Source organism: Neomonachus schauinslandi, chromosome 11 (assembly GCF_002201575.2).
Source record: "Neomonachus schauinslandi chromosome 11, ASM220157v2, whole genome shotgun sequence".
Taxonomy (NCBI): Eukaryota; Metazoa; Chordata; class Mammalia; order Carnivora; family Phocidae; genus Neomonachus; species Neomonachus schauinslandi.
The window spans coordinates 101312945-101337352 of NC_058413.1; the positions used below are offsets into that span (position 1 = coordinate 101312945).

At 44.7% G+C, this 24408-nt stretch overlaps 1 protein-coding gene and 1 pseudogene across 4 annotated transcripts in view; one reads left to right on the forward strand and one right to left on the reverse strand.

Moving 5' to 3' along the window:
* Positions 1-6488, reverse strand: part of NCAM1 (neural cell adhesion molecule 1) — a 297885-nt gene extending 291397 nt beyond the window's left edge. For 3 of the 4 annotated variants that reach the window (XM_021696578.1, XM_021696577.1, XM_021696580.1), the window contains exon 1: positions 6228-6471. In XM_021696578.1, the coding sequence (XP_021552253.1) occupies positions 6228-6279 (52 nt within the window). In that variant the 5' untranslated portion in view covers positions 6280-6471. Of the gene's footprint in view, positions 1-6227 lie in introns of all 4 variants that reach the window. The other variant, XM_021696579.2, reaches the window with a different exon arrangement.
* Positions 6489-16518: 10030 nt separating this feature from the next.
* LOC123326235 lies at positions 16519-17658 on the forward strand (annotated as a pseudogene).
* The last annotated feature ends 6750 nt before the right edge of the window (positions 17659-24408 follow it).

Consider the following 24408-nt stretch of genomic DNA (forward strand, 5'->3'; position numbering starts at 1 on the left):
TTTTTTTCTAGAACCAGATACCTCTCTCTTTCTCATTAATAAACAGAGCTTGCACACACTAAAGTCCTGTGATCTCTAAAACATTCACAACTCTAACATGGAGGCATTACTAATTTTTCCATTTTGCAGAAGGGGAAGTTGAAGCTTAGGGAAGTTAAATGACTTGAGCAAGACTGGACAGTGAATAAGGGATACGTGTGGCTGGGCTTTCAACCTGGGGCTGCGGGCCACTCTAAATCTCTACCCAGTCCTACCCTCCAGCTTCCTTGACAGCAGAAAGTATGTCATCGGGCACCTGGGTGGCTCAGTTGGTTAAGCGACTGCCTTCGGCTCAGGTCATGATCCTGGAGTCCCAGGATCGAGTCCCACGTCGGGCTCCCTGCTCAGTGGGGAGTCTGCTTCTCCCTCTGACCCTCCTCCCTCTCATGCTCTCTGTCTCTCATTCTCTCTCTCTCAAATAAATAAATAAAATATTTAAATAATAAAAAAAAAAAAAAAAAAGAAAGTATGTCATCTCAGTCCTGTGTAATTCCCCCCAGAGCCGATGATAAAAAGCTGGCACTTTATTTGATCAACTGTTTAAGAGAATACCAAATGTAACACAATCTCAAACACTGTGACATTACTATGGATATTCCTAAATGATGAGGTAATCAGATACCAAAGGCTTCTTGCACGTGATCTCAGGACTGACACAGACAGAAAACAGGGCCAGATGTTGCCAGTGTTTGCAACTACAAATCAGAGAGTCCTGGGTGAGAACAGAGAGTAGAGTACAGGTTACATGGAAGCCTTTCAAGTCCCATCAGTGATGTAGTCTTTGAATCAAAAGGAAAACATATTTACATCTATCTGGGAGAAAAGGAATGCACAACAGTTTTATTAAAACCTTTTTTTTCAAAAACACATACCCAAGATAGAGCAAATGGCTTATCCTTCGGTGGACTCCTCTGAGCCTCCTCACGGCTTGGAAGCTAAATTAACACTGCAGGAAGGGAGAAGTGTGTCATCCTAACTGAAAACAGTTAACTCCATGCCTGCGTGTAGACGCGGCCTAAAAGCGTCTTTACTGTAATGTACTGAAACTGCCTGAAAGGCTGCCATTTGGCACCCAGACCGACATCAAAAGGCAATGCTCCTAATGAGCATCTTCGGCTGAGAGACAGCATTTCAACACCATGAAATGAAAGGGAATAATGGCACCACTGGCAACGCCAAATAATTTACATCCCTTTACATCAGCAAATGGTTTTAAGGTTTGGCACCAAGAGTTAATATTAATAATGGAAAGGGCTAAAGGTGACATGACTGTGACCTTCAGATGGACTTCTGGATTTTACTGCCCTACAGTAGTGAGCACATCTACCTATACTATTGATAACAGGCTTGCCAGGGTTGTTTCCTAAAAGTAGAAACTCTGGGCCTCGTAGACACCTAATCCTTAGGATTCAGAGGGATCCCTGGGCATCTCCTTCTTGCTAAGAGGCTGTCTCTTACAGTATTGCTCAGAGACCTACGATTTTAAGACACGTATAAAATGCTCTTCTGAATTTTACTCATTTCTTCTTTTTTAACTGAAGGAATCTTAACTACTTAGTCTTTTTTATTTCAAAAGTCAAGTAGTCACTATAACTACATAGCCAGTTGATTCGTGGTTCCAGTTTAGTCTAATTTGCAACCCATTTTTAAGACTAGTAAAACACTATTTGTAATTTGCTGCCATTTCTTTTAAAGTTCCAGATGTTTCTTAGCCTATATATTTGTTAGATCACTAAACTGAGGAATTATCAGTTATGGGAGCTACATTGAAATATTTATGTTGGCACCATAAAACATTTGTCTGCTCCAAAACTCAATACTTCAATAGTACAGGAGAGCCCTTTCCCAATGCCTTTGTCTCCTCTCAGGCTGTCTGTTCCCGGAAGACTGACGGTGGCAGGTGCGGTCCCTTCCTCTCCCCTCCCTGCCCATTGGTTCTGCTCCCCATCACCACAAACCCAAGATTGGCAGGGAAAGTTCAAGCTGTTCTTTAGCAACAGGTAGTCAGTCACTTATTGGGCACGAAGGCAGGAAGGACTGTCTGTACAATCTCTTTGGAGGTCTGCCGGTAGCACTGAAGTCACTTTCTGTCTGGAGAGCAGCCACAGTCCCTTAACACTGAAGATGTAAATATGGGGGGTTCATCAGACTCATTTTAAATAGAGGCTTTGTCACCTTAAAAAAATTAAGTGGTTGGATCAGAAATTCCAAAGTCCATATTTCAAGCAGTGTAAAGTTTACAAGATGCTGTCTATAATTTAAGAAACTGAGTTCTGTAGCAAACAAAAACATCTGTCATGCCTAAAGATTAGGTTTTGAATGAGAAAATGGTGCTATTTATTTTGAAAGGCAATTAAGACCTTGTTCCCTGTGACAGAAAAATATAGATACAGATTACTTACATTAAATTATGTATTACTGACCTGAGGTAGTCAATTAATGATGAATGTATGCCAAGAGAAGTGCAAAACTCAGAATTGTGGGGCTCCAAGTGAGTAATTGCTCCCTCTTATCGTTGCCTTGAGTAAGCACCCACAGCCGGTGTGAACAGCACACCCATACCATAATTTTTGAGTTTGGGAGCATTTTTGCAAACAATTACTGCCTTAATTCTTGTACTGTCAAGCTCAAAAAAATAGTCACCAGTTAAATCAACAAATCCTTAATCAATTAGCACAGAGACTTGGATAAACCTTCTTTATTGAACAAGAATATGCCCTATTTCCTGCTATTCCAGTATTATTTAAAAAAAAACAGACCCTGGGAAAATTTCATCAAGTTCAAGCTGCTGGGGGAAGAAGTGGGAAGCTTCTTGAAAAACTGACTTTAAAAAAATGTAAATTGTTGGACTAATGAAAACAGCATGATTGGTAGATCTTTGAACCTCCACAGCAGGAATAGTAATTCAAAAACTATTAAATAAAGGACAGGCCACACTTCCATAATATCTGGATTATAGTCTCTTTGTGTTTAACTGTTGAATTTTAAATAAATTCTGCATTATTTTCAGTATTTTAACATATGCTAATACGTGTTGAAAGAAAATTAACTCTTTGGTTTTGGGATAGAGTAATGAAAGTTTTCCACATTCTTTAATAGGACTATATTACATTCAGTTACAGCTTTGTTCATAAACACACATTTTTGATCTTAAAATGAAAATCAACAACAAAAAAAATACAGCTCAGCACTGCTGTACTCACAGCAAACTTGGCTGAAACACCTCTTGATAATTCATTTCGTGAGGAGTATTATGTATACTTATATACGTGCTAGCTGGCTTTTGTAAGGTAGCAAAGGTGTCCTTTGTTCTTAATCCAGTGCTATCTTGTTAGAAAACCAGTCCTATTCATTCCTTTACTCTGGCAAGTAAAATTGGCAGAGGACTAAAATTGTCAAAGAAACGTATGATTCCAGATCATTCCAGATCTTTCAAGTAATTTTTCCACAAAACATCCAAAATTGCTGCTAGAATAGACTCAAATTTGCTATGTAATTCCACAATCTTGCACTTTATTCCTAAAGAGCAGAAGACACCAAAATGAGAGGGGCTGCAGACCTGATTCATATTGTGTTAATAAAGTTAGCAAACCTTGTATCTAAATTTTCATATGCACTGTGTGGAGTGCAGAGACTGAACTACCATTGTCCCTGGAGATGATACAACACTTGAGGCCAAGATAATAATAATTGTTATTATTATTACTATTATAATTACAGTAATAATTATTACTATGTATACACAAATACATGTATGTGTGTGTATATAATATTGTTTTTATTTTCGCCCTGACCCTCTGACCTGAAGTCTTCAATTTTTTTAAACGATCGTATTATTAATACTTTAACGGAACATTATTTCTCTTTAGAAAACCGTTCAACTTATTTCTTTTGTTAAGCAACCATGTATGTGTTTCATGTTCTGCCTTGCCCCATCCTCACGGTTCCAGGGCCAGGACTGAGGCTGCTTTCCTTCCAGGCAACACTGGTACGAATGCCACCCTTGCTGGGCAGCCACCAGATCCCAATCCGGGACTCCCTGGGCGTGTACCAGCTTGAGCCTGTCTTCAAATCCGAACACCAAAGGTTACACCCATCACGGTGGTGGAAAGGTAGGCCGGCGATCCCCCAGAGCCCCCCAAAGATCAGGTCTCCGTGGCCACGCCCCCACCTCGAGGGGAGGAGGTCCCAGAAACGCACGGTCTCGGGAGGGCAGGTCGCGCGCGGAGACCCCGCCCGCACCACGGAAAAGGGAACGCCCGGGGCGGCCCGGGCCAGGTGGCGGCGGGACCAATCGATCTGCTGACTGGGGCTTGGCCGCAGCTGGGGGCCCCCCTTAGCCCCCCTGAGGCCCCGCCCTCAGCTTCGCCCCCGGCCCGCAGCCGGCCAGTCGGCGCACGCGCGTCCGTGAGCCCAGCCCGGGAGCCCTCCCAGGCGACGCACTCGGGCCGGGACGACGCGGGCAGAGTGTGCGTGCTGGGGGGGTGGGAGGGACGCCTCGGGTCTGCGCGAGAGAGGCGCGAGTGGGCGAGCACTGGCGGGCCGGACCTCCCGGGGACACCTGGACTCCATCTTCCCTCCCCTGGACTGTGGGGCGGGCCACGGGGCGGGGTTTCTCCTGGCGGGGGCGAGCGAGACCGTTAGACTGGAACACCGGGAGACGGTCCTGGCAGCTCCGGGCCGCCACCCGCGCCGCAATAAAAGCCTCTCGCGGCTTCCCGCCCAGCCAGCCTCGCTCTGATTGGTCGCCATGGGAGAGGGACCCGAGTTGGCTGGAGGCGGCGGCCGGGGCTGCTCCCGTGCCGCCCGGGGAGGGCCCGCCCCGCGCGCTCCCCCACCCGGAATCGGCCCTCTAGGGCAGCACCCGAGGCGGCACCTGGCAGCGGCGGCCGCGACACACAGCCCCCTCCTCCCGGCTTTCCCCGGGCGCTTCCCAGCACACGCCCCCCTCCCGGAATGTCGCCCACCCCACCCTGCTCTCTGCGGCCCCTGCTCCTTTTCTTCCCCGGTCCCGACCGTCCACGCCAGAGCGCAAATCCCTGGGTGGGGTGGGGTGGGGAGAGCAGCTGGAGGAGAGGGTGGGTACGCACTGAAGAATCTTCCAGGGAGGCCGGGATAGAAATACACCAAATGAAATGAACCTCCCGGCCGCCGAGGTTTTCTGGGCGGCGGCGCAGCCCGCGCCACCCGCGGCAGCATCCCTCGACTGTCTTCCCCTCAGCTCCCTATTGTTCGCACTTTACAAGGATCAGGAACCTCGCCCAAAGAAAGGAGGTTGGGGCGAGGTGTTGCGGGCGGCTACCTGCCATTCTTCTCGCTCACCGTGCAACACGGGGCTCGAGGTGCGTGTGAAGGCACACGCGCGCACACACACGCGCACACACACCAGGCAGCCCGATCACGCCCTCCTCGCCCTCCGCCCCTCCGCCCCTCCACACTTCCTCCTGTCAAAACGCGGCGCTCGGCCCTCCCATCCCTCCGTGCTCCCGGCCGAGAGCAGGCTTTGCAAGTAACCAGCAATTTGGCAAATGAAAAACTAACGTCATATTGACGGGGGTGCAACAACGGCCACACAGCCCTGAGATTCTGCCCATTTCGCCCCATTTTGCAAACCGTTATTCAGTCTGGGCGGGGGGGGGGCTGGGCGCGAAGGCGGCGAGCCCCACTTTATTAGACCCCGGGGAAATAACGATGGGGCGGTTGCCCCGGCCTTATTGTTCACTCTTAGCGGGGCCGAGGCTGACAAGCCCCTTCCCCGCGGAACCCGAGCCCGCGAGGCCGCACCGCGGAGCCGTGGCACCCCCGCCCCGCCCCGCCGCCCGCTTCGGGAAGGAGCGCTGCCCAGCACCCGCACGGCCGTAGCGTTCCCGGGAGCGGGCGGCTCCGCTCCCCGCGCCGCCGGCACACAAAGTGGGAAGGGCGGGCACGCAGGAGGCGCAGCGGGCGCTCGCGGGAGGCGCAGCGGGCGCTCGCGGCGCTGGGAAGCAGCCCGGGTCCGGCGCAGCCCCGGAGAGCGCTGGGTTCCGCGGGCAGCAAGGGCGACGCGCTCCCTCCTCAGCTCAACGACAATGACCACCCTTAGTATTCCACGTAAAGTCACCCCAAATAACAGTGTCCTCGGGAGAGAAGGAGGGGGAAGGGAGCAATCAGTACATCAGTCTGAGAATAATCATAATTTCAAAATGTACCTGCGGTTCCCAGGAAAAACAAAGTCCAGATGAGATCCTTAGTTTGCAGCATTGTAATCTGCTGGTTGGGAGGGATGTTCTTGCCGCGGTAAATTCTGTGCCCCCCCCTTGCAGAGAGTGTGGACGGCGGCAGAGCAACAGACCTAGGGGCAGACAATTGCCAGGCTGAGTATGATTATTTTTGCAGAATTGTTTCCTGCCAGCCGCTGCCGAGCTGCGTTCACGCGCGGATCGGAGAATGAGTGACAGTCCCAGCCTCAGCACACTCGCAACTCGGAGATCCTTGCGCTGGCCCGGGTTCGCTTTGACGGCACTGGGGATGGGAGCGGGGGGCGGGGGGCGGGGGTGAGAACCTCACTGTGTCCTTCCACCACGCCGGCCACAAATAGTGCCGAACATCAAGGAGGTAAGAGAGACAGGGGAGGCAGATGCGGCCGCCTGCAAAACGCGGCCTGGAGCTGCCGGAGGAGTCGGGCTCTTTCACACGCAGTCTTCCAGGCAGAGCTGGGATTTCTTCTTTTCACACTTCTCCCCCACGCCTCCGCGGTCCCTCCTGCCATGCAGCCTTCCTTAATCGGGAGGGCGGATATTTTAATAACTAGTAAATAATAAAAACAAAATCTTAGGTTTGGTTAGGTTTTCAAAGTTGTCGAATCTCCATTTAGATCCTAAGATCCTTGAAACACAAGGATAGCCTAGGATATTTTTTTGAAGTGCAGGAAATTAGAATTTGGAGAGGGATGGAGATAGATTGCTCTTGCAGGGTTCTGTTTGGTTTTGGTTTTGTTTGTTTGTTTGTTTGTTTGTTTGTTTGAAACTGGCTATGAAGTTTACTCTCCCACAGAGTGGCAAGAGATCTCAGGGGAAGGAGATAGGAAGCTACTTAAGTTCGAAGAAAACGCAGATGTTTAGAAGGAATTTCCAGAAACAACCAAAGGAAATGTTTCCTTGTTGATGAATGCTGAAATCTGTGGTCTCTTTATGAAGATCACTGAGCTTTTTACCTAGGTCTTTATAGGCAAGATATTAGATAATAATTTTTTCTTATAATGGCACAGAACCTCAATTCTTAAAGATATTAATGTAGGATGTCACTGAGGTACACACAAAGGCTTTCAGTTAATCTTACAGCTGTATTTTACACAGAAGAGGGTGGGAGAGCAGGGGGTTTAAAATAAACATGTCTCAGCACCTGAGCAAGGCTTGAGTGTTTAAGGAACAAAAGCTGAGGAAGAATCAGGAGCACAAAATGTTCTAGATGCTGGAATAGCCTATTAGCCCAGCACAGTGACACTTTCCCAGAGGAAGGCTGCCACGTTCAAAGCACCAGTGCACCAGTATTACCAAGTACTCCCTTTTTCTTTAAAGGTCAGACTCTCCACTGCTGTGCTACTCTTTAAAAACCCATCCTCTGCTGGCCAGACAGCCAACCTCCATTACCAGAGAGGCTGGTATCTCCTCCCTGTCCCCTCCCATGTGTTAGACCAAGAGGACCACACCAACACGCTGTGACTTCTGGGACCCCGAAAAAATACTCCCTCTCCAAAATCAATCTTCCCAACGTTATTTTTAAAATATTTATTTCATACCAATTATAAGTAATTCAAAAATACAGAAACGTAGAAAGAAGGAACTAAAATTACCCCCAAATCCCAGATTCCACAGATACCCACGGATTTTCTATCTTTTGTATATGCATATGATTTTTAGAGTTGACACAGTAGAGTAGCAATTGGAATCTTGTTTATTTCCCCTAACATTTCACTATAAGCATTTTCCCAGGCAGTTAAAAAGGCTTTTTAAATTTTTTATAGCAGTGTAATATTTCTATATATCAATGGTTCTTCAGTGGTTTCCCCCTTCTTGGGTATTTAAATGGTTTCCAAAGTTCGATCATATAAATAATACATTTTGAACATCTTTCAATAAATATTTATTGAAAAACCACTGTTTTTTAGCCCTGTGTTGGATATAGTGGGCTTTATAGATTTCTTTAACGGTGGCTGTATTTAAGCATCTTTACCTTCAGATATGAGCTTCTACTAACATGTAAAATTACTTCTATAACATATAACATTAAGTCTAACATATTAGACTCTTTCCTAAAAAAGAGATTTTGGTAGCTGGGAAAGATGGAAAGAACAAGTCTGAGGGAAAAAGGAAAAAAGTGAAGGCTGGGATAACCCAAATTAAAATTTTCTTAATTCTAATTTTACCAAGAGTGAGAGACACACCCTTCTCTGCAAACCTCCCTTCTTATAGCCCATGTCAGTAGAATGAAAAGATTCCTCACTATTTTTTCTCCCCAAATGTCCCTATTTTTAGCTTTTTAACATAGGCAGGTGTAGAAATCCTATCTGACTTAGCATGATTGTGTTTCTTTTCTCTCTCTCTCTCTCTCCAGCCCCTCCCTCCTCTGTGTGGCTGTTGATCTCTGTTGTAATGACTCATTCTAGAATTGTACCCCACAGTCATCGCAGTTCACACTGCATGTGTCTCTCCTGTGTTCTTTTAACAGGATCCATCACTTGTCTCCAATTCGTCCTCTTTCCACTCATCAATGCCTACCTCTGTGAGCTCTGCGTGTCAGTCCCTCCTTGAACCTCACTTTGAAATGGGACAAAACTGTGGACCTCCCCTGACGTATTTTCCCAGAGGGAGTCGCAGGTGTCCCAGACTGTCAGACACACAGTAATGAGCATCTATCGTGTGAACATCCAGCGGGGGAAGCTGAGGAAGGAACCGCTCAGGACTGTGCTTTAGAAAGGAAGCTTCCTTGGTAAAGCAGAAAATGGGCTATGATGGCAGCTCAGCAAGGGGTGACAGTCCTAATCTAAGGCAGTGTGGTAGGAAAGAAAGCCAATAGGAGCACAGATTTGAGAAATATTTCTAAGACAAAAACAGCAGAACTGAAGAACTTTCTGAAGATTGGGTTCTGAGGCAGAGGAAGATGTCAAAGTTCCTTTCATTCATTCAACAAATACTAAGTATCAACTAAGGGCTTGGCACTGCTCTAGACACTGGGGATAGAGCAGTGGGCAAAATAAAATTTTCACCTCCATTATTCCATTCTTATGGGGGAGATAGAAATTGATAAATATCTAGTATGCCTGTGGTGATGTGTGCTAAAGAGAACACACAAGCTAAGGAGTAGTGAAAATGTGGTCAGAGAGATAAAGAATTGAAACAAATAAGATGACAATTTAAAAGTTCCCTGGATTTGACTGTTGGAAAGTCATTAGCAGTCTCTGAGAGAGCCTAATGGAATCGTGGAAAGGAAGACATAACTGTCCCAGGAACGAAAGGGTGGCTTGTCCAGGAAGGAGAAGCAGGGAATGTAGACCACTCATTTGAGGAGCAGTGTGATAACGGGACAAGGACAGGAAGGCAAGCTTGAGGGGGAAGGAGGCTTGAAAGGAGATTTTCTTTTCTTCTCTCTCAGTATGAGGATTTTCGTGTTAGGTGATAAAGTACCTTACATCCGTTGTTAAGCCCTCTCACCACCACCATAATCTTAGGGTTTAAATTAGACTACTTGAAAAATGAAGTAGGTCTAGAGCAAAGTGCTCCTCCTATATTCTTCCCCATGTAGGGTTTCTTCCCTGTTGGTGCTGCAAAGGAGACTCTAGGCGTGATCGCAGGGTCCACAGATACCCCGAGAGCTGTATTTCTCATTTGGCATGGGCAAAATGCATTCTGGAAAAAAATTCTGGCCAAAACTCACTTGATCATATACACAAGTGTTTACTTCTGGGCTCTCTGGTCTATTCCATTGGTCTATAGTCTGTCTTTATGCCGTACCACACTGTTTTGATGATCATAGCTTTGCAGTAAGTTTCTAAATCAGGAAATATGAGACTTCCCACTTTGTTCTTCTTTTCAAGATTATTTTGTCTATTCAGGATCCCTTGAGAATCCATATGAATTTTAGGATGACTTTTCCTATTTCTACAATAAAAAGGTCATTGGCATTTTGGTAGACATTGAGGGGTGCTGTTTTGTAATCCACCCAGAGTTGTTCTCTGGGCTAGTGTTGGAGCCATACGGACATCTTGGAAGTGAATATGCTTTAGGCATCTCACTCCACAGCTGTGGAAACTGAGCCACAAGGAACTATCTATCACAGAGTGCCCATTTGGGTGAGCAGTTCTTTTCAATGTAGATATGGAGAGATGAAGCAGGATCCAGTCCCAAGAACCAGACAGTGCAATGTGTGGCCAGCTTAGGGGACTTAGAGTGAGCTAGCAAAGGTAAGATGGGTTTAAATGGTTCTTGGCTCCAAACTGAACTCAGACCCCAAGCTGCTGAACTCCCTTTTGTGTATTTTTTTTTTTTTTAATGCTCTGAAACAGGTGATTTAGCAGACTGGAGAAAGGAGCCAAGATCTCTATGTCAGGATCTTATAAGTCAGAGTATGACTGAGCTAATGTTGGAGACCCAATAGCTTCCTTTCTCCCTCTTACACAACCTCCTATACACGCCAGCGGCGAGGAAGGGAAGGGGGTGAGCACTCAGGTCCTGCAGTTGGACATTCTGAGTTCAAATCCTAGCTTCTTCGCCTATAGGCTCTGTGGATTTGGGCAAATTATTTCACACCTGTAAGCCTTGTTTTTCTTGTTCATAAAATGGGACTAGAAAAGTATTTATCTTTCAGAATTCTTATGAACATTAATTACAATAACATACATAGAGGGCTTACTGCAGGCCTGACACTCTCATTCAACAGGTATATATGAGCAATTATCACACGCACTGTGTTAGTGGTGGGGGATAAAAAAAGGTGAACAGAACATTCATGTTTACAAGGCTTATCAAGAAGACAAATAACCAAACAAAGAGACAAAAACCATTCTAAACTGTAATTAGAACCATGAAAGAAATGAACAGGATTCTTCGATAAAGAATGAGAGCAGAGATCTCTTTTAGATCAAGGAAGGCTTCCCTGAGGACAGGTGACAGGTAAGTTGCCACCTAAAGCATGAGAAGTACCCAGGCATGGAAAGAACAAGTGGGGGTGCATTCCAGGAATGTGCAAAGACCTTGAGGTCAGGAAAAACAGCTCCTTCCAGCAACTAATAGCATGTGAGTGGCTGGGACAGAAAGAGTAAAGAGAGGAGGCACGGAAGAGAAGCAGCACGTATAAGCCACGCTGAAGGCTAAAGGAAGGAGTTTGTATTTTACTTTAAGTTCAAAGAAAGCCCCAGAGGACTTTCAGAAGCAGAGTGACATGAGTTGTTTTACACGTTTTAATAACCACTCTGACTGCTGTGTGGAGAATGGCTGATAGGGAGACAGGGATGGGTACGGGAAGCTCAGAAACCACTGCGGAAATCCAGAGAAGAGATGATGGAAGCGGGGAGGGGTGGGGGCAGGAGATGGACACGAGTAGAGATGAAATTGGCCAAACATGCTGACGATGTGAGGAGCGGAGAGAAGTCAAGATGCTGACCATGCTGGGAGAACTTGTTTGGAGAGGAGGGGAATCAACAGTTGGATTTTGGACAAGTTACATCCATCTGTGGGACAAGTCGTGGAGGCGTCAAGTCAGTGCTCAGATGTGAGTATGGAAGAGAGAGATCTTAGCAAGAGATCCAGATTCTGGAGGCATCAGCATTCATGTCATCTAAAGCCATACGAAGGGATGATATTGCCTAGCCTAAAACTGTGGAGAGAGAAGAGAGGGAGTTGCAGGAGTTCGGGTGCAGAAAGCAGAATAAGCAGATGGACTGAGAGGAGGCACGGGAGGTAGGAGGCCATCAGGGAGAGAGCCGAGTCTCAGGACCAAGATAGGAGAGACTTGTCAAAAGGCAGGATGCATCACTGATGAGTGCTGCTGAGAAGCTAAGTGAAATGAGGATGGAGAAGAGTGTCCACCAGCTCTGGGGATAGGGGGTCATTAACAGCACTGACAAGAACAGATTCGTACGCTGGGCTCCAAGTGAGTGTCTAATGAATGTTAGCTATAACAATAATAATAGACTCTCTATGCATTCCTTCTTTGAGCTTCTGTGATAATAGAAAGACATTTGGGGACTGATCAGGGCACAGAAGTGCAGCACTCAATGATTAGCTATTCACAAGCAGAAATTGGTCTTATTTTAAGGTGTGAGCTAGAACACCACTGCCCTTCCTAAATAATTGCCAGGGTAGTTGTACACAACTAATGCTCCAGAAAACTTGGTGGCATCAATACTTGGGTAACAGGGAAGAAATATTTTCCTTCTCCCCCTACTATCTTCACTTCTCCAGTTTAATTCTGCCCATCCTCCTCCTCTCTACACCTCTGTGTGTTCTGTGGTTGTACTGCTTCCCTTGGTCACACCCCAAAATGCCATCAGGGATCAACCCCAGCACCAAGGAATAGAGCCTATTGGGCAGAGCCAACACTAAATGTAGGTCCCTCCAGGCTCATGTGTACCATTGGAGCCAGAGGGGCCCATCTGTGGAGCCTGTGCCCACCGGTGGAGGCTTCTCTCCTAAGCACAAGCACCTGGGGGAGTGAGACAAATTAGGAAAAGGGAGAAACAGATGGCAAGCATTCATTATGGAAGCAAAGGCATTCACCCCATTACCACCACCACTACTACTTCTTTGCCAGAAGAACCAAAGTGTTTCCCTCCTTGACACAGCCGTTGCATTACATCTCGCTTGGTCCACCCTGAGGAAACACAGTCCCCAAAAGGGTGGGGTTGCTGGCTCCCCACTAGTTACAGCATCCCAAAGAACACTGAGTTTGAAGTCAGTATGGGTCTAAATGACCCCTCTGCTCACCTTTGGACGGGTGGCAGCCATGTTTATCCTTGTTCCTCTACCCCTTGGGTGCCTGAGGGCCTGAGAACTCCTGGGAGCACTCATTCCAGCCACTGTCTTTGAAAGAGAAATTTTCTATTGCATCAGCAAGAACCATGGAGTGAGCCAGGCATGTTCCAGGACATGAGGTTCCCTCCAGCCACCATCTACCCTTGCATCAGAAATGAAGATTCCCCTCAGTGCCTCTCTGAGCAGGGGACAGAAATGTGACAAACACCAGACCTCTGGTCAGAGCTGCCCCTCCACCATCCCCCTACCCCACCATAAATGTCACTCCAGATGCTTGTTGAAAGAATGGGATCAATAAACCAACCAAGAAAGGACTAGAGGTTCACTTCATTCTGCGACTTTGGTCCAGGATCTCTTGCCAGCTCCATGACTGCAGATTGGCCCCCATCCTATCTCCTGTGGGCCACAGCCACAGCCTCTGACTGATCTTCCTGCCTCCGCTCACCCCCTTCAGATCCACTTTCCTCAACCCCCAGAGCCACGTTCCTAAAGAGAATATTTGTGAAAAGCTTGAAGTGTCACTTCTCCACAGAAAAGCCTTTTTAATGGCTCCCCGTTTTCCTCAGTGAAGTCCAAGCCCCATCAAGGGCCCTCCCCAGTCTCCCCTCCTGCCTCTAGCTTTGCCCCTTGCGGACCTGAGTAACCACATGCACCATCCTGCTGGGCTCCTGCTGGCTGCCTGGCTGACTTTTGTTCATCCTTTAAGACTTGCTCATAGGTCATCTCTTCCCTGGCCTTCCCACCTATTGCTCCTCATTTCCCCTGGGCTAGTGCTCTTCCCAGATGCTTCCAGAATCCCTTGGGCCCACCTCCATCATTGCTACTGACATGCTATATTACAGTCTAATTACCTATTTCTGAATCCACTCCCTCACTAGACTGTGACAGCCTTTAGGACCCAGACTTCGACTTTAATTTCTGTATCACCATACCTAACTTGTTGCCTGGCACATAACAGGTGTTCAGTGCTTATGGTGGGATTCATGAATAAACAGCTTTAGTAACTTCTTTCTGGACCACTTGTCTTGAATGTGGTAAAAGCTACCTTTCCATCATGTGAGAGTTACTCAGAGGACAAAGTATACAGTGGAGACAATTGAAGGCCTAACGAGTAAATTTCATCTTAAGATATCTTACATAGAGCCTTTGGTCTCAAGATCTTAGGCCAGCCTTTGAAACCAATTTTTCTTGATCTGATCCTTCTGCCCTTAATTAATCGGGAAGATTCTGTTTTCTCATCAGTTCCATCCTGGTTTTGTCTGTATGAGCTCGGGCACCCTGGCACCGAGCCCACCTCTACAGTCGCTTCCCCCTGGTATCTCAATGCTTCCTCCAGGCTCCCGCGCAGCAGACCTCTACAGAGGAGGTCCCTGGCTGCACGGCTCCTAACTCCCTCCTCTCTGCCCCTGAGGCCAGCCTTCTCTTCCTCTTTTCTAAAAAGCTTATTCCCTTCTGCCTTTGCCTATGATGAAATGGGCGGGGGGGGGGGGGGGGGGACAAAATTCCATATCCCTGATTTTCCATCTCCCTGTTTGCTAGATAATTTCAGGTTGGCTTTTCCCTCTATGATTTCTAAGCAAGTGAGTGAGGATGTTACTGCTCTTATGAAAAACGCCATGTGCCATGTCCCTGGGTCATAGTACAGCCTCTAGTTGATCGGATGGCAACATTTTTACTCACTTTGTCCACTAAAGTACTGAGAACAAAATAGTTTCTGTTCAGTTCACCTTACAACAGTACAAGGACTTGAGAGCAGGAAACAGGGGCTTCCTGACTTCTCAGCATCTGGATCTGCCTTCATTCTTACTCCTGTTCACCTGCATTCCAAGTACGTCAATGTTCCTCCCCGATGTAATGCTCCAAACAGAGCTCGGGACTCCAGAAGAGCTTTGGATGATGTGGAGGTCAGTGGGCCACTGTCACCTCTGCTCATGATGCTACAAATTGTCCCATTCAGTCCAGGGTCACTTGGGCTAGCAACTGGCTGAGCCGCAGTCAAAATCCCAGAACTATGTCCTCTCCTTCTCATCCAGCCTGTCTCTTTGCCTATGTCTTGGAAAGCCTGACGTGAGGAAACATGCAGAATAAAAGAATGTTCATATTGCAAAATGATGGCTAATGGATCTCTTAAATAAGTCACTCTCTAGGTACAGCTAACTGCTTTTATGCATTCAATTATTTATTCAAGCACCCCTATAGCCCATTCTATATTCTCCTCCATGACACAATCAGGTGATAAACAAGTTACCAGCTCCCTCCTCACAGATAAAAGAAGGGGAAAGACCAAGGAGATAAACATTGTTACACACATTCTCTGGGCCAACCACGTTGCTCACATACTTCTAATTCTCACGTGACTCTCTGAGGTGGTGGAAGAAGTTCTATAATTTGTCCAAGGGCCTGAGCCCTTAAACAAACATAGTCATATGGACATCCTTACGTTCAGGGCAGCAGAGAGGTGAAAATCTCCCACACCTCGTATGAGAATCAAATACTTAATGAGCATCCCGATGAACATTCACAGGTTCCAAAGCCCGAGTTCTTTTTCGCTACACTCTACTTGAAACTAGCCTGGAAGATTAATCCAGAGAGGTAGAAGCCACTAGCAATGGAAGATTAAAATCAGGAATGAAGATAAGTTATCCTTGAAATATAAATGAACATCAGTGAGGAATGGGATCCTTTTGACACAATTCAGATACACCTACCAAATTTACAAGCGCTTGTAGAATACACACAAGAAATGAGGCACTGCTATCATGAGATCTTTTAGGGTTTTAATAACTAGGACTTGGTTCAAAGCCCTGTTATGTAAAATCCAATTTCTGGCTAAAATTTATATTATGACAAGGTTTCTGAATATAAGGAAAGAGCCTGCCACCTCTCCTTAGTCCTTCGTTTCCTGTACACATTCGCTGTAGATGAGAGCACAGGAAACTGGGGTTGATTTCCACTTATTTCTGAAGTAATAGCCTAGCAATTAGCTATAAATTGAAAAGTGATAAATATGCATAAGAAAGCCAAGCTTTGGAGGACTGCATAGCCCCCCACACAGAAAGAGATAAGCCATCAGCAGAGCTGTACAATTATGGAAATCCTTATAAAAATCTGGGACTCAAGATAAAAACCTCAGCCTTTCCTAGGCATAAATGTTGATTCATAGGTGGTCCAAATGAGATCATTACGCACTGTATTAGGGCAACATCACATATTGTTTGTCTAATAGCATCATGCTTAGTCACCGAGGAAATCAGATCCCAAATATCATAGAAGAGCCCTCCTAGGCTCTCATCATTTTGAAACACATACACACACGTGTGCACACACATGCACACACATGCATGCACAAGTATGCCCTTCGGCTCTTAAGTTAGTGAGAAATTTTTGCCTTCTGAAATTGCTAGTGAGTTTAAATCCCAAGATTGCAAAATGATGCAATTATATGGTAATATGGCCTACCACCTGGGTAAACATGGCTAAGCTACCATCACCAATGGACTTGAAGGGACTGGATTGTTTTCCAGGGTCAGCTTCTTTAAGGTGCCCCAGCGTAGAGAAAGCCCTTCGGGATGCCAAGCTAGACAAGTCTCAGATCCACGATATTGTCCTGGTGGGTGCTTCTACCCATATCCCCAAGATTCAGAAACTTTTACAAGATTTCTTCAATGGAAAAGAACTGAGTAAGAGCATCAACCCTGATGAGGCTGTTGCTTACGGTGCAGCTATCCAGGCAGCCATCCATTCCGGAGACAAATCTGAAAATGTTCAAGATTTGCTGCTGTTAGATGTCACTCCCACTTTCTCTTGGTATCGAAACTGCTGGAGGAGTCATGACTGTTCTCATCAAGTGTAATACTACCATTCCTACCAAACAGACACAAACCTTCACTACCTACTCTGACAACCAGCCTGGTATGCTTATTCAGGTGTATGAAGGTGAGCGTGCCTAACCAAGGATAACAACCTACTTGGCAAGTTCGAACTCACAGGCATACCTCCTGCCCCTCACGGCGTTCCTCAGACTGAAGTCACTTTTGATATTGATGCTAATGGTATCCTCAATGTCTCTGCTGTGGATAAGAGCACAGGAAAAGAGAACAAGATTACCATCACTAATGACAAGGGCCGCTTGAGCAAGGAAGACATTGAGTGCATGGTCCAGGAAGCTGAGAAGTACAAAGTTGAAGATGAAAAACAGCAGGACAAGGTGTCTTCCAAGAATTCACTTGAGTCTTATGCATTCAACATGAAAGCAACTGTTGAAGATGAAAACCTTCAGGGCAAGATCAGTGATGAGGACAAACAGAAGATTCTTGACAAGTGCAGTGAAATCATCAATTGGTTTGATAAGAACCAGACTGCAGAGAAGGAAGAATTTAAACACCAGCAAAAGAGCTGGAGAAAGTCTGCAATCCTATCATTACCAAACTGTACCAGAGCGCCGGGGGCATGCCAGGAGGAATGCCTGAGGCTTCCCTGGTGGTGGAGCTCCTCCCTCTGGTGGTGCCTCCTCTGGACCCACCATCGAAGAGGTTGATTAAGCCAACCTGAGAATAGGTCTAGCATTGTTCCACACAAAATATTCGAAGGACCCAAATTTGTAGCAAACTCCATGGCAGTTTTAATGTTGAGCTGCTATAGTAAATAAACTGGGCATTCTTGATACTTGAATATGGGATACGTGCACAGGGAAAGGAAATAAACATTGCACTTTATAAACACTGTATTGTTAAGTGGAAAATGCAGTCTTAAATAAAACTGTATTTAATTGGCAAAAAAAAAAAAAAGATGCCCCAGCATAAAGGGACTTGTTTGGCTTTTAAAGAAACGTCACCCATTCATTTGCTTGTACCAGGTGTAGGTTGTCTGGCTGGTGATGAATGCTTTCCTGAGCCACCATCTACTGTAGTCATTTCACATGCGCTCTCTCATCTGCACTTATTTTAATATCATTTTACAGCTCAGAGCATTAAAAAGACAAACATATTGATATATATATACATATATGTTCTAAATTCCAAACACAAGCGGTAAAGATCTTTCAATCTTTAATTATTTTTTAATCTTTTAATCTTCTAAAATAATCACCGTATTTACATCTGGGGACTTGCTGTTATTTTCCATTTGTGCAAACAACCAGAATGAATGCAACCACCGTGCAGTATCAACTTGACATTCAGTGAATATTAATTGAGCACGTAATATGTGCCAGGCGCTGAGCTAGGTGCTACATATGCTATGAACAACTGTTTGGACTTATGTGAACTTGGTTTATTCTAGGTGAGATGTTTGTTTACTGTGTTATAATTTGTTAAAAATTTGTTTATTAAAATAAAATAAGGAAGACACCTCTAAATGAGACTATTCTGTGTTTTTTATGCACGTAAATGTCAGATATAATAAATGAGATATGAATTTATTTAGAGCATGCCAAGGAAGAAAGCAAGTTCATTACTTTTACTCATTTTTTTTAATGAGAAACCATGTCTACACTAATCTTCCTGATATAATTCTTCTTTTCACTGTGACTTCCCTATGTAAGCATGATACCGGGGTGTCACCTGGGGCACCAAGCCTCAACACCCCTTCTTGGACTTCCAGCCCAGCCTCCCCCTATCTTACTGAGTTCGATTTCTCACTGTTTTCTGGCCTGAATTCTAGTAAGGTCAAATTGTTTCCCTTCTGCTCCCTCTACACATGGCCTGCTAATTCATTCAGCCACTCAAAAAACATTTATTGAAGGCTTGCATTACATGCCAGGCTCTATAATGGGGCCTGAACATGAATAGGAGGTAGTTTTTGTTTTTAATAAGCTCAGTCTTTGGAGTGAGGATGGAGAGACAGACCCACAATCAAGTAACCACAAATCACACACAGTGTAGTTGGGGGCCCTGAGGAGGAAATAACTGTGTGTGTGTGTGTGTGTGTGTATGCGTGCATGTGCACGTGTATGTAGGGCAGGGAGTGTTGAGGGAGAAGTCAAGGACAGCTTCACGGAGGGGGGGGGCAGGGGCAGACTGGTGGAGCTGACCATTGGACATTTGCCAAGTGAGCAAGTGGGGAAAGGGTATTTTGGGCAGAGGGAACATTCTGTTTACAAGAATGTGGCACTAGCTCAGGATGCTCCTCACGCCATGCTCTTCCTTCTTGTCTGGGCTATTAAACTCCACTTCATCCTCATTCCTAGACCAACAGCATGCATTCCTAAGATGGGGAGGAAGCCTGGAGATCGTTCAGCCCAATTCCCTCATTTCACAGAGATGAAGTCTGAAGCAAAATTGTTAAGTTGTGGATCATGCTTTGACAAGTGGGCCAGCCTCACCAAATGTGTTTATTTATTCAACACATACTTATTGACTATTGATTGTGTATAAGGCACTGTAAGGTACATGAAGACAAATTGAACCTCGGGTTTCTTTTTCTCCACAAGAATTTATTTCTCATTAGAAACATATGGGCTGGAGGTTAAGAACACTTTAGTGTCAGACAGACCTGAGCTTGAGGCCTGACCCTGTGATATTCCTGCTGGTGACCTTGGACTAGTTACCCTCACTGAAACTAAACTTCCTCTTATATGAACGAGGATAATACAACCTTCTTCATAAGTTTGTCATGAGAATTTGGTGTGATAACATTTGCAGAGCACTTAGCACTTCATAAATCTTAGTGATTAGTAGTATAGCCTTAACATAATATAAGAAAATTAAGTGATGGTACAGAGTAGATACTCAATTAAAAAAAGAGCTGTATGATTAATTAATTAAAGTTTCAATTCCAAGGTCTTTACCTGATCAAAAATTAACATATAGTTCCTTGAGAATCTGGGTCCCTCAAAGCTTTGTGTCAGGCCAAGTTAAAATGGAGATTTTTTTCCCCCCTAAGGCCAGTAACCTCTTGCAGTATAATGAATCCTAATTACTCCATTAGTATCATGCAATGTTTAAAAGTGGTAGGTCTGAACACCATCCTAAGAATCAGCTGCTCTCCTTGCTGGTTGTATGGGTGATACCTACGCAGCCATCTATACTCTGCTTCACCCCATCTGGGCTCCACGGCTAACTGTGAGGCCATCTCCTGCTACCCGAAACACTGTCAGGGAAAAGAGAGAGGCTCTAGAAGGAAGGACAAGAATTAAGGAGGGAAGATGCACGGAGATAAGTTGTGATTCTATGTAAGATGAAACTTCTGAATGGAATGGATTGCCTTCTAAGTACTGGGGGGGGAGGGGTCCTCATGGCTGCATGGGTTCCAGAAGATATAAAACTAACTGTCATCATTTTGTGGGAGAGACACTTGAAATGGCTGGAAAGTAGAATCAGCAGTGCTTTAGCTCCCTTTCAATAATAAGCTTCTATAATTCTATTAAGCCATTCAACCAAATATTGATTGATCATCTCTTCCGTATTAAATCCCCATTGATAGTGCTAGATAGACAGTGTCTCTGTCCTCATGGAGATGACATTCTAGTGAACTGCTACAAATCCCTCAGTGAGGGGACAGTGAGGCATCAGGGCAAGGGAGCTGAACCTCTCCTTTAGGTGTAGGGATACAAGATGCCAGGTTACAAGAAGATCGATTTTCTCCCTATGAAAATCTGGCAAGAGGAGGAATGCAGAGTGCCGGACATGGAATAAATCATGAACAACTGTAACGCTGGGGCTAAAACCTTCCCTAACCACCACGGTAATGCTCAAATCATCAAAATCCTCCCAGATAAAGTAACAGGCCACGACTTCCATATTTGCCTGATTTTTATTTTACGTGCCACACTGTCTAACCCCATCCTGTGACTCTGTCACCATCCCTGCTTTGAGTTTGGGTTTGAACAGCCGCCTAGCGCATCAACACTTCAGGGCGTTGGAGCAATAACTCACGCAAAGACATTTAAGAGCTCCCGAGTCCTCAATAGACTAAAAGCAGAGAGAAATAAGATTCCATAGCAACAGCATGTCACTCTAAATCATCACCGCTGCTTCATGAACAAAGTGAGGATTGAAATAGAAAATATAGCAGGGAGTGGGACCAGTTCAGCAGATACGATCAACTATTTTCTGGGAATTAGATCACTTTGGCTAGAGACACAACAATATGCTCATTTTTATTAGCTAAGCTGTTGAATTCTAAAGCTAGAAAAACATGTCATTATTTGTAACTTTCTCTTTCACTGAAAAAAAAGGGGGGGGGGCAGTTTATTCCATGCCCTTGTTCTTTGCATCCAGATGCCGGGGCTGATGGAGACAGCCAGAATGAATTCAGAAGAGGGAAACTAAACACTGCAATTGGAAACCTTTGCTGATTTGATGAAGGTTTACCTTATTATGATAAGTATTCCAGCAGCCAAAAAGTAGCTAGTAAACATTTGGGGGACTGAGCTGGAGACTTATCTCATTGTGGGATTTGCTAATCATCCATTTCTGTTTAAAAAAATGAAAATGTACCCCAAACAAGCTCTCCTAGATGTGAAACCTTGCAGTAAGCTACGTTGGCTCAGTAAGGGCTCTGACCACAAACACAGCTTAGAGCAAATATAATCTGAGGTCTGAGAAACAACTTTCCAACATAAACAGCAAAGGGAAGCCTCTTGGAAGCTACTTGATAAACTGTTTAATAACTGCTTATCTTAGAGTTGGCTCAAGACTGCTAATGTTGGAAGTGATACAGCCTAAGATCAGAGCAGGCATTTCCTGCAGTGTAGCTGGACATGAAGGGGGTTTCTTTTAGCCATTTGTTTAGGCAGGACAAGGAGAAGTGGGAATAAATTCTTCTGTATAAAAAAGAAGAGGATTCATGTGTGCTCATATATTCAAGAACTATAAAAACCTAAGACTCTGATTTTAAAATTCCGACAATCTCTCTCTTTTTCCCCTGTCCTGACAATAGACAGCTATGTCCTTAAATGTGTTTCTCTTAGAGCAGTTTTGTTCTAGAGACTCTGAAGTAATAATAAACAAATATTATTTCTGCTAATGTTTTCACTGTAGGTGGCTCCAGGATGGCTGGACTGTCCAACAGAGATCTCTCGAGCCTACAAGCAAACTTTTGTGAAAGGTCCCTCTGGGTTTGACCCCTTAGCCTGGTCATAATTCCCTGGGGATTCCTCTATCTCTGGTGGGCCCCTCTTGTAAGGATTTATCAGAGTAATAGGTATTCATATGCTGCCACTGTTTTTTTAACCAATTCTATTTGACTTGACATCTTGATGTCATTGTTGGGTAGACTATTTTGCCATCTTACAAGCAGACTGGATTTTCAACAACAAACATTCATTGAGTGCTAATACCTGGGGATGTAAAATGGATATTCTTTAAATTATTTATCATCTTTACACCATGGAGAAAAGGTGCAATTAATCTTCTTTACACATCATATGTACTATCTCATTTAATTTTCACAATAGCACTATGAGGTCAACTTTACCAATATTGCCTACATTTTGCTGATTAAGAAACAGACAAACCTGATGTTCAGAGAAATAACTTGCCCTCTGGTTTATTCTTCACAGAGCAAAGTAGTCTTTAAAAATATAAATTGGAATGCTTTCATCTAAGATGCAGTACAGTGACTAGATTTGCTTTCCCATCAGAAACAGTTAAAAACTGGACAAAACAGGGGCGCCTGGGTGGCTCAGTCGTTAAGCGTCTGCCTTCAGCTCAGGTCATGATCCCAGGGTCCTGGGATCGAGCCCCGCATCGGGCTCCCTGCTCAGTGGGAAGCCTGCTTCTCCCTCTCCCTCTGCCTGCCGCTCTCCTTGCTTGTGCTCTCTCTGTGTCAAATACATAAATAAAATCTTTAAAAAAAAAAACTGGACAAAACATATGAAATGATTATTTTTAAGACATTGGACATCAAGCAACTAAGGAACGTGATCCCTGTGATCCCAGTGTGATAGGAAACAAAAGAAAGGAGCCCTCCACTACCCCAGCTTCCTCCCTACTGCTTTCTATGTCAAGGACTCCCTGAGTTGAGGAGACACAGCAGGAAGTCCAGGGAGGCCAAAGGAGCTAGGGTTCTTAGAACAAATTATGGGAGAAGAGAGAATGTATGGGAGACAACTCTGGTCATCTGTAGAGGGTCCCATCATGTCTTCAGCCAAGTACTAATCAGTTCATACATGTGAGGAAACTGTCCGAGGCTGGGAAAAGCACCACAAAAGCACTCATAATGAGGGAACAATCACTGGAGATCACACAGGACCATGAATTGTCTCTTTTCCCACTAGCCAGAGTGGGAAACCTCATAATTACTGGGGCATTGAGCAGGCTGTAAGTAGTGTACTCAAAAGCATTTTGCCTCAGAAGTGGAGCACAATTAGTCCTAGACAAAATGCTACTCTGGCCTCACTTAGGGAAGCTTAAAAGCAAGAAACAAAAGGATCAAGATGTTTCCAAGTAACTTTACTGTATCTCAGAACAAAGCTTAAGAATAGCTGCAGGAATATAAAAATATCTTGCACCCAACAAAATAAAATTCACAACTACCATCCAATTGAAAATTAATAAGCATGCAAAAAAGAATATATGAACTCCTAATGAGAAGAAAATCAGAGAAGTACTTCTGTTTAAGTAGTCTTCCCTCCAAAATTATTCTTTATCATTACACCTTATTTATGTCAGTCATAGCACTTAGCAGAAGTTATAATTACACCTTACTATTTGTTTGCATCTTTATGGCCATCTCTCCTACTAGGCTGTGAGCAGATTATGTCTTATCACACTGGCCACATCAGTGACACACTGACTTTCTGCCACCTCCATGCTCCCGTGTACACCTAACCCCAGCCTGACTATTGCCCCTTTAGTAATAGCTTTTCATACTAGCCACCTTCAGAAGGCATGTACAGTCTTGAACAACAACAACAAAATCAACTTATTTTCTAAATGTTTTATTTTTAAAATCAGAGCACAAATCAATAGCTTTGAAAGCCAAAGTTTTGGTTTGCAAGAGTTGGGCTTTGAGAGAAAAAAAAGTCTATTTCCTCTTTGTTTAAAGTGATGTGGGATTTACATACAATAAGATGTACAGATTTTAAGTTTTGAGAAATCTATACATCTGGGTAACCACCACTTCATTTAGCAGAGAGAATATTTCTTTCACTCAGTAAAAGGTGTCCCTTTCTGGTCAAGAGTCTTCCTATTCTTTCCAAGCAAAGATAATCACTCTTCTGACTTCTGTCTAACATAATAGTATAGTTTGTCTGTTTTAGAACTTGATATACATGGAATTACAGTTGACCCTTGAACAACGTGGGGGTTAGGGGTGCCAAACCCCTGTGCAGTCAAAAATCCACGTTAACATTTGACTCCCTAAACACTTAACTACTAACAGCCTGATGACCAGAAGCCTTACAGATAACATGAACAGT